The sequence below is a fragment of the Calypte anna genome, chromosome 17 (genome assembly GCF_003957555.1).
Source record: "Calypte anna isolate BGI_N300 chromosome 17, bCalAnn1_v1.p, whole genome shotgun sequence".
NCBI classification, from domain to species: Eukaryota; Metazoa; Chordata; class Aves; order Apodiformes; family Trochilidae; genus Calypte; species Calypte anna.
In genome coordinates, this window is record NC_044262.1 from 8,057,823 (window position 1) to 8,070,603 (window position 12,781).

Sequence of the window (12,781 nt, forward strand, 5' to 3'; positions counted from 1 at the left end):
TCTTGCAATCGTTACTGATACACGTGTTCCAAATCTTCCCACTTCTCTTTGGTATCCCTTTTACACTGGCTTAACTCCATTAATTTCATTATCTGTGAGAAGAGAATCAAGCCCACAAGCCTCAGTGAGATTATTTAGGTGAATGAAGTTTTCAGGACTGGGGAAAGAACTATTGTCAGGTTATAACCAGGGGGATACAGACAAGGGCAAGTACCTTTTTGGTTGGTTGGTTTGGGTTTTTTGTTTTGTTTTGTTTTTTTAAAGCATGCTGCTTGCCATTTGTTCTAATTTCAAATGAAATTAACTTCGTAAGAGACATTTCCTAAATAGGGCCTTCCCCCATCTCTTGCTAAAGCTTTGATTAGTTTGGCATTAATCTTCTGTCTGCTTCCTTCTAAGGAGGCAGTAATTGAAAGCCCATTTTGTGCTAGATTTAATTACTTCTTTCCTCGATGCAAATGCTTCCCCTAAAGCAAAAAAGTCCAACAATAAATTGTAGGGCTTTCTTTCACACTGACACAAATTTTGCTTACTTTGTTAAGGGGGAGTTGCTATCAAAATCATCCCTTCGTATCCTGCCACTACTCAAAGAAATAAAGTGCATAGGTGGGCATAACAGGACACAGCTTTTTGAGAATGCCAGATTCCCTTTTTTGCTGTGAGGCTGAACAAGGCAGTACTGTCTGTGCTGCCACACACACAGTTTCCAGAAAGAAGGACTTACCCCTACATAAAGGACTTAACTGACTACCAACTATGAAAATCTGCTTATATGGTTAAACACAGATATCAAACTGTCAAGGTTGCATTACTTCACTACTAAAAGAAAGGGTAAAAGGAATTTGAAGAACTGTCTGAAATACTGCTGCTGAAGATCCTTAGTTGATATTTATTTCCAAGTATATTCTCAGAAGGAAAGATCACCCAGCAAATATCCAGTGGTTACACAAATCAAAGCAAGTGACTATAAAGATGACATGTTGTATCCTAAAAATATTTGCTGACATTTTACATGCTCTCCTGGTTCACTCATTCTTTTAAATGAAAACAGGTGCTTGTTAGGAATTTAATGGCTGTGGGAAACCTGATAGCAATTGAAGAAATTTTTGTGTCTGTATCCAGAAGCCTGATGAATGTTCCCATTCTAACAGCTATTGCTCTTTGTAGTTCTGCAGATCTAACCCAAACTGGATCCCTCCTGTCCCAGCCACAGCTTTAATACTCACCCATTGCCTCCTTCCTTTCATGCTGTCAGACACAACCTGGGACTATGCATTAGGGTCAAAGCATCTCTCTTGGCAAAATATTTGGCACCCTACTACTATAAACCATTCTTGCACCTGAATTGAAATTAGTGTCTTGAAACTAAAAATTTGGAGGTAGCTAATAGGAAAACAAGTAAGAACAGCACAAAACCTGGCAAGATTTCAGGAACCAAACACCTGCCTAGTTTTGTGCTTTTCTCTGCCTGTGCTAATTTTGCTCTTTTTTGTATTATTCTATGATGTTGTCTTGTTTTGTGTAAATGGATTGCACCATCATATATGGGATGAACACCAGCTATATGTCCATGGTTTGGCAACTTCACATTCCTATAAACTATGCTGAACTTTGCCTTGGCAATTTTCTGCTTCTTTTCTGGCTTCAAACACACAACCAGTTAAAACATAATACACGTTATCTGTTAAAACATAAAACAAGTAGTCTGTTGGGAGTGCACAGGAATGAACTTGGACTGCTTAATCTGCTGAAGTACATCTGCTTGCTTCTGCTCTGTATGTGTTCCAGTAAAATCAAAAAAGCAGTTAAGAGTGCAGGCTCAGACTTCTCCAGCATCAGGATGGATAAAGTGAACACAAAAAGGGATTACTCTGAAGATAAACTCTTTTTCAATTAAAAGCTATTGGATTTGTTAGCTTTTAGGATACCATCACAGGCTGCCAAAACAGTATAGCACCTGAGGAGAATCTCCTTCAAGTAAATAATGACTCTCCATGTTTATGCTATCAATCAGCCCTTCTTCCCCTCTAAAACTATTCTGATTTGCTTTATCTTTCCACAGCATTGGCTTCTTTGCAGCAGGGAATCTGCTTTTAAATGATGTTTGAAAACTATCACACAATTAGTAAAAAAAGAAGCTACTTCATTAACCACTACAGCATTTCATGTCTCCCACGTGATGAGATTTTTCAGACACAAGATGGAAAGAAGCTGGGAGCCTGCTGGTCTGTCGTAGCTCCAAAACCTAGGAAGGAAACATACCTTTGCTGGATGCGTGGATCAGTTTGCACCAAGGGCAGGATGGCTTCCAGCACTTTACTTGCTGAGCCAGGCAGCATCTCTAATACTTTCTTATCAACTGCCATTTTGTCCACAATAGTCTTAAAGTAGCGCAGAGCACTGACGACCTCCTTCTCTTTTTCCTCTAGCCAGGATACATTCTAAAGAGGAGGCAAAAAAGAGATACAATACAAGAAAAAACTTGCAAACTCCAAAACAATCCAGTTGCCTCCATTTTTGTACCCATCCCTGATAGTTTCAATGACATATATGGTGTGCACCCTTACTATACTGAGAAATTCCACTGACTCCAACATTCCTACTTGTAGGAAACTGAGATACAGTCTTGTCTTCCCATTCACAAATAATCACATTTCTGTGATTCTATCAAAAACTCTTTCCTCCTCAGTCTCCAACCTCAACAACGTTGTGCTCCTGCTGGAACAAGGGAACTCACCTGTTTTCCATGGGGACACACTGTGAAAACTAAGTTTTGGCATCAGTTAACCAATGTTGCAGAAAGGAACAATTAACTGGCATAAAACTGAGTTGTGGTAACCAACTTCCGTGCCACCACCAACACTAGAACAGGAAATTCACAAATGATACATGATATCTTAATGGCCTCTGGACAGGGATAGGTTTAAAAAGTTTACCAGAGTATGCCTGGAGGATTTCTACTGCCACAAGTAGTTCCTGAGATTTTAATTAACTACTGAACACTGTTAGAAAACAAGCAGAGAGATTAGCAGAGTCAGGTTTCATCCATTATCTCCTCAGTAAATTCAGCTTCAAGAATTAATGACCTATGGGCGTTGTGTGCTTGCCATACCCTTGTCAGCTGTTTAACTGCTGCTTTTATTTTAGGAAGAACAATTCACAGGCAGCACTGGTTAGTAATTTGGGGATAGATGAACAAAAGGATTCGAGTTCCAAGTCCCACCTAGCTCCAACTTTAGAAGTCAGAAGTCCCAATCCAAGAAGTTCAAACCACCCTGTCATTTACCATGTCATCTGGGAAGTGCCCAAACTCTGCAGCTGCTGCTTCCCACTTTATGATAATGTTGCTTGCCTGGCACCTCACCTTCTGCTCTGAAGCTCACAGCCACTCCAAACTCCCTTACTGAAGGGCATCCTGGCAACTCGCTGATGTAAGAAATTACATTTGCCATTTTTCAGGCATGTGTCCTTACCACATCACAGTTTATTCTAGGATATGGAAAGGCTCAGTCCCTCCCATGAAGATTTTCCACTTCAATTGATGACACATTTCAGGGATGAGAGAACCTGTACATTCCCCAGGTGAGTACAACTGTGGCCCAGTGGTCACAGCTCTCCAACAGAAGTGAAAAAATGTGGACTGCAGTTCCTGCTCTGATGGCTGTTTTTGTATTTCATTCAGCAACAGCTTCCTGCAGAAAGACTTGTGACTTAATAGCTTAAACACTCTTCTGGCACAGTGGAGGAATGGGCTTGACTGAGAGTTCAGGGCTGAGAATGATAAGCAGAAACACAAATCCTTCCACTGAGCACATCAAAGAATGCAAATCGAGACACTGCTTGGGATACAGCCCTTTTTTTATTATTATTCTTTTTTTCTAACTTCTCTGCTAGCTTTTTGGGTGACAACCCCACATGAATGCTTTTTATGAATCCCTTTCTGAGGTCCAAAGGCATCATATATGTGTGTGTGCACAACAGATGCATGCACACACAGGGAAATCCTGCACATCCCACGCAGGACTGCAGGTTCTGCTGCAGGGCTCATGCACAAATATCAATTGTTGTGATGAAGCTGGAGCTTCTGGTGTTCAGTGCTTTACTCACCGACACCATGGAACAGCACCAAGAAACCTAAAGAAAGGAGCAGTAAGCTAGTGGGGTGGATGGATGAGTATTAACATGTTAATTCCAGTGTCTGCGTCTCACAAGCTCAATGGTATTAAGCTCTTCCACCAGATATCTTAGTGTGTCCCCAAAGCCAAAGTAAACAGGCAGTGGAACCCCCCTGGGTTGGAAGAGAGGACCTGAATTAACCTCTCATTTCATTTCCCAATAGAGGTGAATTTGCCCCAGCCTGACCCCAGTGAGGGAGCAGATCAGTAACTGTAAGGAGCTTACAAAGCAGCAGGATCACTTGGTTCACCTTCTTCCCATTTGGACATATTAAATGAGAGAAACTTAACATTCAGACAAAAAAACATCTCTTCCCCACTCCCCTGCCTGCCTGACACACACAGGTATTTTTGCATGATTTTCAAAGTTTAGCCTTAAATAATCATTACAAATGCATAACATATGAAATGCAGCTAACCCAGAAAGGGTTACAGCAAACTGTACAGAATACATCTGTTTATAAAAGCCAGAACAGTCCCTTTTTTCCCTCTATTTTGGCAGTGAAAAATGTATCATGAATTTGTATATAATGTTGAAGGGCACTACTATTCCTACCGTATGCCCTATGATAAGAATCAAAGATGGAATGCAGGGCATAAAAAGAGGCTCTGAAAAAAAAAGCTTCCCCTGTGTTGCCCAGATTTAGGTATAAAAGGGAGAAGGAGAACATGTCTGCATGGGTCGAGTATAACCTTCAGGCTACATGCAGTGATTTTGCATTCTTTGGCATTGCTATTTCTGCTCTACAGTGATTATCTACTTCAAGATTATAAAAATAGCATCTTAAGTACCTAAGAGGGTAGGAAGAGGAGGAAAGGATGATATTTGGTTTATCAACTGTGCCTTCTGACAGCAAAATCTGTCTTGTCAACTGTTTGTCAGCTGCTGTCTGTTCCAGTGAGAGAACCTGGTGACAGTCCGGGCATATCCTCTTCTCCACTCACCCCCCACAAAGCTAACAAGCTGCCTACATCCAAATAATTGATTAGTTGGGCAGTAGCTATCAAAATAGATTAGGAATGAGTTAGAACTCAACAATATCTCATAGTATTAAAATGTACGTATCTTAAATAATAAAGTATGATCATAAAAATTCTCACAAGTGAGGTTTTTTCCAATTAAAAATCCCAATCTGTACATAAAAAAAGGTTTTACAAATGTGCCTTATCAGTAAATCCTTTTGCATTGCTTTTTCAAGGAGAGAAAGAAAAGCAAAAACTTTGGCTATTATGAATCTGCTAATATATATTTGCTACACAATAGCCTTTTAGAAAGGGCTCCTAATTTTCTTATTTATTTATTATGTGGTCACACATCAATTTAAAAGAAGGCCTCTAAAATATCTCAATATACCATCCTGAAATATCACTGGAATTAAAAGCCTTCAAGGAGTAGACCCAGATTTATTTTTATTTTTGAATTAGCAGTCGGTAATATAAGGTGCTTATCTCCCTAGAAAGTATACCCACAGCCTCCTCGGGGAAAAAAAAAACAAACCAAAAACCAGCAAAACCCAAGATCTACAGCCCAGGAAATAAAAGCTTCATCATCTTCCATCTGATGATGCATAATGCAGCTAGGAAGCCCTGCAGTGACTTCCCTGGGTGCTAAGCACATCACACAGAATAAGACTGTGTGATGCAACTATATCTTGCTGACTGCTCTCAGTAACAGTACAACAATCCTCAGCACGGATAATCTAAGAAAGTTTGCACATCTGGCACTGCACACTGGATGAGACTTTCAACAACTGGGAAAGATTTTGGATTATCATAAATATCCTCAATTGTTCTTAACCTCTGGCTTAGATTTATACTTTAAAACTGACTGTAACAGTACTGTTACAGAGATGATCTCCATTCTACATAATCAGGTGACAGCAGCAGAGGACATAACACACTGATAGGCTTGTGCTGGGAAAAACTGGTGACCTCAGCTCTTAAGAGGACCTGAAGTCAGTTGGGTCAGTTGGGAACAGTATGCTGGAATTTCAACTCATCTGTTTAACTCTCCCTGCTGATATCATCAGAGATTGAGCACATCTTTGGACCAGGTTCAAGGATTTCCTTGCCTAGGTTTTGGGATCACACCCGAAAACCAGGCAGTTATTTGAAAGCTGTAACCATAACCATAGGGTATGCACGTGGGGAGGATACGTCAAGCCATAAACTACATTCCATAATGAGATATTTAAATGCTTATGGAAGGAGGTCTCATCAGGCTCTCCAAAGGGAAATACATGCCTTGGTTGCTCTTATTTTATACTACACAGAGCAGTTTATAACTACTCATAAAGTCACCCTGAGGATTCTTGAAAGATCTGCAGAATTCTGTAGAGGACAAAGTTATGCACCAAAAGCAGAGCTGTGGATGTTGATAAAGTGAGTACCAGCAAGACTAACAGAGCACATCCTTGGTCTGCTTACTTTGTTTGCCGACTTCTCTGGTGTTTTCACTGTCAGGTCAGCTTGTTTTCCTTTTTTGGAAGGGGTTCTTTTTATTTTTGGTGAATGAAACTTGCCCTTCAACTTCATAGTGAACGAGGAGAGATGGGAACGCTCAGAATCTAGAAAGACACAGAAATGCAATACTGGATTAGGGTTAATTTGTTGAAACCAGGGAACTTGTGCAACAGCATTATCTAGAAAACCAGCCTATGAAAAAAATTTGCAACCATGTACATAATATAGAGAGTGGAACTGGATAAAAAAAATAAACTGTAGCTTTCTATTATGTTTCCAACCTCAGTATCACCATCATTTCCTGCTTCCCCTCGGAGGCAGCAAGGCTGCAGTGCAAAGGCAGGCACAGTGGGCTTGCTACTGCTCTATGCCTTGAAGAGAAAAGGAAAAACATCTCTCTTATAAGCACTTATCTCCAGTACTTTACTAAGGAGGTAATCATCATTCCTCTTCTGTGGATGAGCACTGAGCCAAGGGGATGAAATGAGCGGAGCAAAGCTCCTGTCCATGTCTTGGCTGGGGGTCAGTAGCCACCATGGGTGCACAGGCAGGGATCTGCCCAGTACCCAGCACTGGTGGCTGCTTCAGGAAAGGAAAACACAGTCCACTGTGATATAATGTGCTTCCCCAGCTGCTGATCCCTACCTCTACCCAGTTGGTATTATCACCTTTGAATATGGCTCCATGGATAATGTGAACAAAAATGTCAACCCTTGTCATTCACAACAGGTTGCCCTTCAGATGTACAAACCAGAGGGCAAAGGAACTGCTTCAACACCAGGGCATCCTTAAAGAAGCTGAATTACAGAACTGCTCAAGCCTTTTAAAACCTGTATTCTCATGTTTTGGTTTTTTTGGGTTTTTTTTAATACCTAAAAGCAGAAGTCTCAAAGGTGTGCAGTCATGCCATATGCAGACTTACTGCTGAAATAAGTTTTTATCTGATTAGCCATGAAGCTAAATAAGATGCTGCCTTGTAGACAGCAATTTAGAATGCATTTTGAGCAAAGACCACGTTAATACACGAAGGTCTGAATTGCTCTCTAGTACCTAGATATTTCAGCAGAAGATACCCACCTTGTCTTTATCAAAGAAAGTAAGCAGTTTTGCTTACATTTCATTTTTCTTTTAGATTATCTGAGAAACAACTGCACTGGCTGTAATGACTCCAAACGACACAGCCCCATGTATGCAGCACTGCACCACCTTGTTAGCATGCAGACTGCACACAGAAAAGGCTGCCGAGTCAAATCTGGCACCCAGAAGCTCAATACCACACTGCAGCACAAAGGCTGTTCCTCACACTCAGAAATCACCTAACCACAAGTCAAGGGAAGGAACCTGTGCCTGCCTCCCTGTAAGGGCTATCTTGCTTCAAACTTGGCTTGCTAGTAGTGTGTTAAGACCCTATTATTACCACCTTCCCCAGAGCCAAAACTTCAGTTGGCTATGTCCTCTACATCCAAATTTTGCAGGCATCCTATCAATGGAAGTTGCATCAGCACTGACTCTAATCTAGTCTGGCTGCAGACCTGTTTTCCATTCCACAGAAGTCAATGTTTCTCAAAGTTTTCCTTGTATTGTAAAGTCCTGCTTAATGCACTGAAGAGAGAGGCACTAAAAAACTTGGTCACTGCAGATAAATCCAGACATATCAGCTGGCCTCTGAAGAATTACTTACAGCAGCTGCCACCCTAACTTAGCAATGATTAACGTCATTGCTTTACATCCATGAAGGGATCTCCAAACCTTTAAAACCACTCTGGCTCCACAGGGTGCTGAAGGTCACCACTGCAAACAGTTCCTGGCGGCAGTGATAATGATCTCGCACTCCCCTCAAAAAAATAAATTTATTTTGTACACCATATGAGAATTCCTATACATGCACATGTATGCACGCCTGCCAAGAGAAGTCATGGCTCTAAATTTTATTTTTTTTTTCAAGAACTGGCAAACAACTGCGGTAATTAATCTACAGGGAAATAATGGTGGCAGTAACAAATTGGGTCTGGCTCCTCCATGGACTGCAGTGAGATCCAAACTGCTAATCTGAGTAGGAAAATATTCAATGCCTATAAACCCCTTGCTTGCTTATGGTGATAATTTTGCCTTGTAGGGACAAGAAATTTTGCAGGGACAGAGATTTCAGAAGACTGCTACTTCCTTTCCTGCTTCCCACCAGACACCTCTACCCACCTCTATGGGGAAAGCACACAAACAGCTGAACCAATTTATGCACATGGTCGAGAACCTCCCAAAGGAGGTGTCAGCAGAGAAAGATTCTCTTCTGCTGACTGTAGATCCCCTTCACCACCAGCAGCCTATCCACTGCCCTTTGCTCTCTTTACCATTCTGTCACAATAACTGAATGATTTGCAAGCTCACTCCAAGGGGACACAGACCTCTAGAAAGAGGGCAGGAGCAAGTGGCTGGAGCAGAATAGGAACTTCCTAAAATAGTACTAATGAAACAGAGCAGTTGGCATTCACAGAAATAATAAATATTGTTTGAATAGCCCTACTAAGACCCGCTTTTAAGATCACAAATTAATGCAGCTTTTTACCACTTCTTTCATCTACAATAAGCATTTTCCAGATCTCATCTGTTCACTTTTCTAATGTATTTGTAGTTAAACAAATGAGTCACAAACCAATATTCTCCTGCAGTCAATTACACTTAGCACCTATAGTAGTGCTTTTCTTGTTCCAAGCACATTGCAAATATATCTTTCTCATCCTTAAACACCAAGGGCTTAACCTTATTCCACAGACAGGAAGCAGGCACAAAGGTGAAGCAACTTGTCTGTCAAGAGTGGACTGTGAGTCAGTAACTCCAGGACACCATCTCCATCAAACTGCAGCCCTTCATCCCTCTCCCCATATCTGCAGATCAAGTGGTGGAGCTACAGGGCCTATATTCAGTAAATTCCAACAGACAGTATTTGTCACAACGGGTTTTACAGTTTTTAAGCAAACACAACATTCAAATGTTATAAACAGCATTTGCATTTTAATGTATCTGGATGAACTGGTATAAAAGAGAAGTTATACTTAAATACGACGGTATTCTAGCTCAAAGGTGTAAGTTACCTAAGCTTTTATAAATGAAGATGAAACTGTCCTGCAAAAAAAGCACAGCTGTGCAAGACTGCCTAGACTGGTTATCATAGCATTGGTCTGTTTGAGAAAGTAACTTTCTTTATATTGTATCCTGATTTAAATATCTAACATGTCAGGTGCCTGTTCAGTTAAAATGTTTCAGCAGCACAGCATACCTTTACAGATCAAATAATTTGATAAGATACAGAGAGAGGCAGAAAACAAAGCCATGGCAGTCCTCAAGCCACATTTTCTTCCCTCTGCTCCTTCCTGCCTGTCTACAGTAACCAAATCCCTCAATGCAGCATTGAGGTTATTCCTGCGTTTGGTAGTCTGCCTGCTGGAAATTGTTCTATCATATTACCTTTGCCTTTTATTGAAGAATAACAAGTAGTGTTTACCTGGAGACTCAGCAATGGCTTTCTCAACTTCTTACCCTGCCTGATACACAGAAGGAGGTACCTCATATTTACTTCTATGCAGTGTCCAAATACTTGTAAGATAAATGAGAAAGGACAAGTTTATTAACTCTTTGAAGTCACTTTAACTGGAAGGGAAAAAACAAAAATATGGTTGTATAGAAGTGCTCCTGTCTCAAAAGAACCACTGACTTTCTGTCCACCTATATTTCATCTCTCTGGATGCTCTGCTGCTGCATACAACTGGGAAAAAAAATAAAACCCTTCAAAATGACTTTGTTATGGATTTGAGTTTCTTGCTTTGTGACTGGCAGTTTTAATACATCACTCATTTCATTGCTAGTTCTATCCCCCTATTAATGAGGCTCCCGCTGCCTTGTGCTTGAAACCGCTCCAGCAGTTGAGTAAAGGCTTTGCTCAGCTCTCAGGCTCATCTCCCCTCTGGGCAGCACGTGTCTGGGGTCTGACCACACACACAACACAAGAAAGCCCATACAAAGTGCCTGGCCAGCTGTGCCAGGTGTGGCCAGAAAGGTTTTTTTGACACCTCTCAAGCTCCCCTGGGCCAGGGAGGCCATGGCCGTATGGGAGCTGCCTCATCCCCTCGCAGCTCCACCAGCTCTAGCAGAGTGCTGCCTGCCAGTTTGCTGACAGAAAACTGAATTTGGTGAGGAAAGAACTACAGGTTTTAAACGACAGAAGATTAAGAGGCACAAGGGAAGGCAGATAAATCAGCTTATGTGCTCGTGGGTGAAGAAAATAGGCTGCTTAGGAGAAAGCCAGCAAGTCACAGCCCAACATCCACTGCTGCCCTCCTTGAACAGTCGCTCTCCATTCAAATGAATGCCAGACATTAAGCCAAGAAACACACGTGCTGGTGAATTCCACCAATCTAACTCAGCAAGAAATTATTTACTTTGAAGTCAAAGTGAAAGTTGAGCCTTTTACAGAGCTCAGTCACAGCAGATTTCCTAACTGATGGGTGCTCCTCGCCGACCACCTCCCACACTCACCACGTGTAACCATCGCAGGGGGGGTTCAGAAGTGGGGAATAACCACTGGCTGCTTCCTGGATCTCCTGGGCATGTTTTTGTCACTAGGGCACAGCTCCAGCAGCAGGGATGAACAATTAACCTGTTCAATTTGTTTGGTGCAACCCAATCCCTAGAATAACTGAAAATCAACATTTTTTTTAATAAGAAAAACACATCCACACAATGCAGTATCTTTTCTTTCCTTCACCTGAAAATACAAAACCCTAAAGCCTCCATCTTCTCTCACCCTGTGTCTGTTCACACACCAAAACCCCACAGCTTTAGAGGAGACAAAGCTTTAAAAAAGGGTTATGGTTCATCTTCCAGCTTGGAATGGCTTTTGCAGCTCATTAGAAAGAATGAAGTGGAGTCTAAAAATCTTACCTCACAAATTGTTCCCATTTTAAAAGGCCACCTGGGCCCCTGCTGGATGCACATATATAAAAGCTATCAAGATTAAAATAACAGCAGACATCTCTCCCCATGTCTTAATGAAGCTATTGTGCACATTTTTAATCAGCCACTTCTGACATTTCTGCCATGAGTCCTTTGAAGGCCGAGGTGACTTATGTAATGAGTTACACAATGATGCCCAGTAAAATGGCATTTGTTCCCTTGGGCTCATCTCCATCATTTCTGGAAGACAAAAGGCAAGTTGCAAGGCTTCAGCTAAACCCTAGCTGACAGGGACTTCAAGAGTTATGAAGCAAAAGGCAAAAATAGTGAGCTATACTTCAAAACAACCTTTCTGCTGAGGATGTCTGGGGCTGAGATGAGGCTATGGGCCTGGGGCCACAGTCCTTGCACCTTTAGACCTATTCCACTGTCAGAAACAGAGGAGAAAGGGTCATTCAGGATGGACAGATGGACAAGTGAGAGCTTCCGATCACCACAAAACATACTGCAAAGCACAGATCTTTCAAGACTTTAAATAAACGCTATTACAAATCACAACCACCTTCCTTCCACTCCCTCCCTTCACATTAAGGCGAGAGCTGTATCTACCATGTACTTGTAAGTACACAAATCTGTGGGACCTTTGCCCTGGCTAAAGCTTTTGGACTCTTCTGTAATGCAAACATTAAAATAATAGCGACTGACAGAAAATCGAAGCCTTTAAGCTTTGCAGAAACACTGCTCTAACCTGAAACTCAGCCTCTTCTACCAGCCAAGCTGCTCTGCAGAAGAGCTGACACAGGAGGCACAATGTGAACCTCACCACTGGGCTGTGGGCAACAGAAAGCTATGGCCGGGGCACTTCTAAAATTAATTTTCAATAATTCCTTGGTGGAGGCCATCTCAGTCATTCTTGAGACAAAATATTGAAGCCTGCCAGTGTAAGCCAGCTGTAATGACAGAGAAAAAGCACTTGGCTTTCAAGGAGGGTTGAAGAAACAGTTGAGAAGAACCCCAGATATGTTCTCTGCCCTTTCACACCTGCAATGTACACCAGCTGTCTCATTACACAGCAAACAGCCTTCTGCTACATTTCACACACTCCTTCTCCAGAAGTCCTTGGGATGTTTATAGGTCTTACGATGCTGATATGCAGCACTTCAGTGATGCTCTATGTTCTCAAAAGGATGAACTGG

General features: G+C 41.6%; 1 protein-coding gene across 5 annotated transcripts in view; it reads right to left on the reverse strand.

The window, feature by feature from the left end:
- The window catches only part of RAPGEF1 (Rap guanine nucleotide exchange factor 1), an 85,303-nt gene that overhangs the window by 45,883 nt on the left and 26,639 nt on the right, over positions 1 to 12,781 (reverse strand). For all 5 annotated transcript variants that reach the window (XM_030460984.1, XM_030460982.1, XM_030460987.1 and 2 more), the window contains 2 exons: positions 6,603 to 6,742; positions 2,263 to 2,441 (listed from right to left, as the gene is read on the reverse strand). In XM_030460984.1, the coding sequence (XP_030316844.1) occupies positions 2,263 to 2,441; positions 6,603 to 6,742 (319 nt within the window). The remainder of the gene's footprint in view (positions 1 to 2,262; positions 2,442 to 6,602; positions 6,743 to 12,781) is intronic.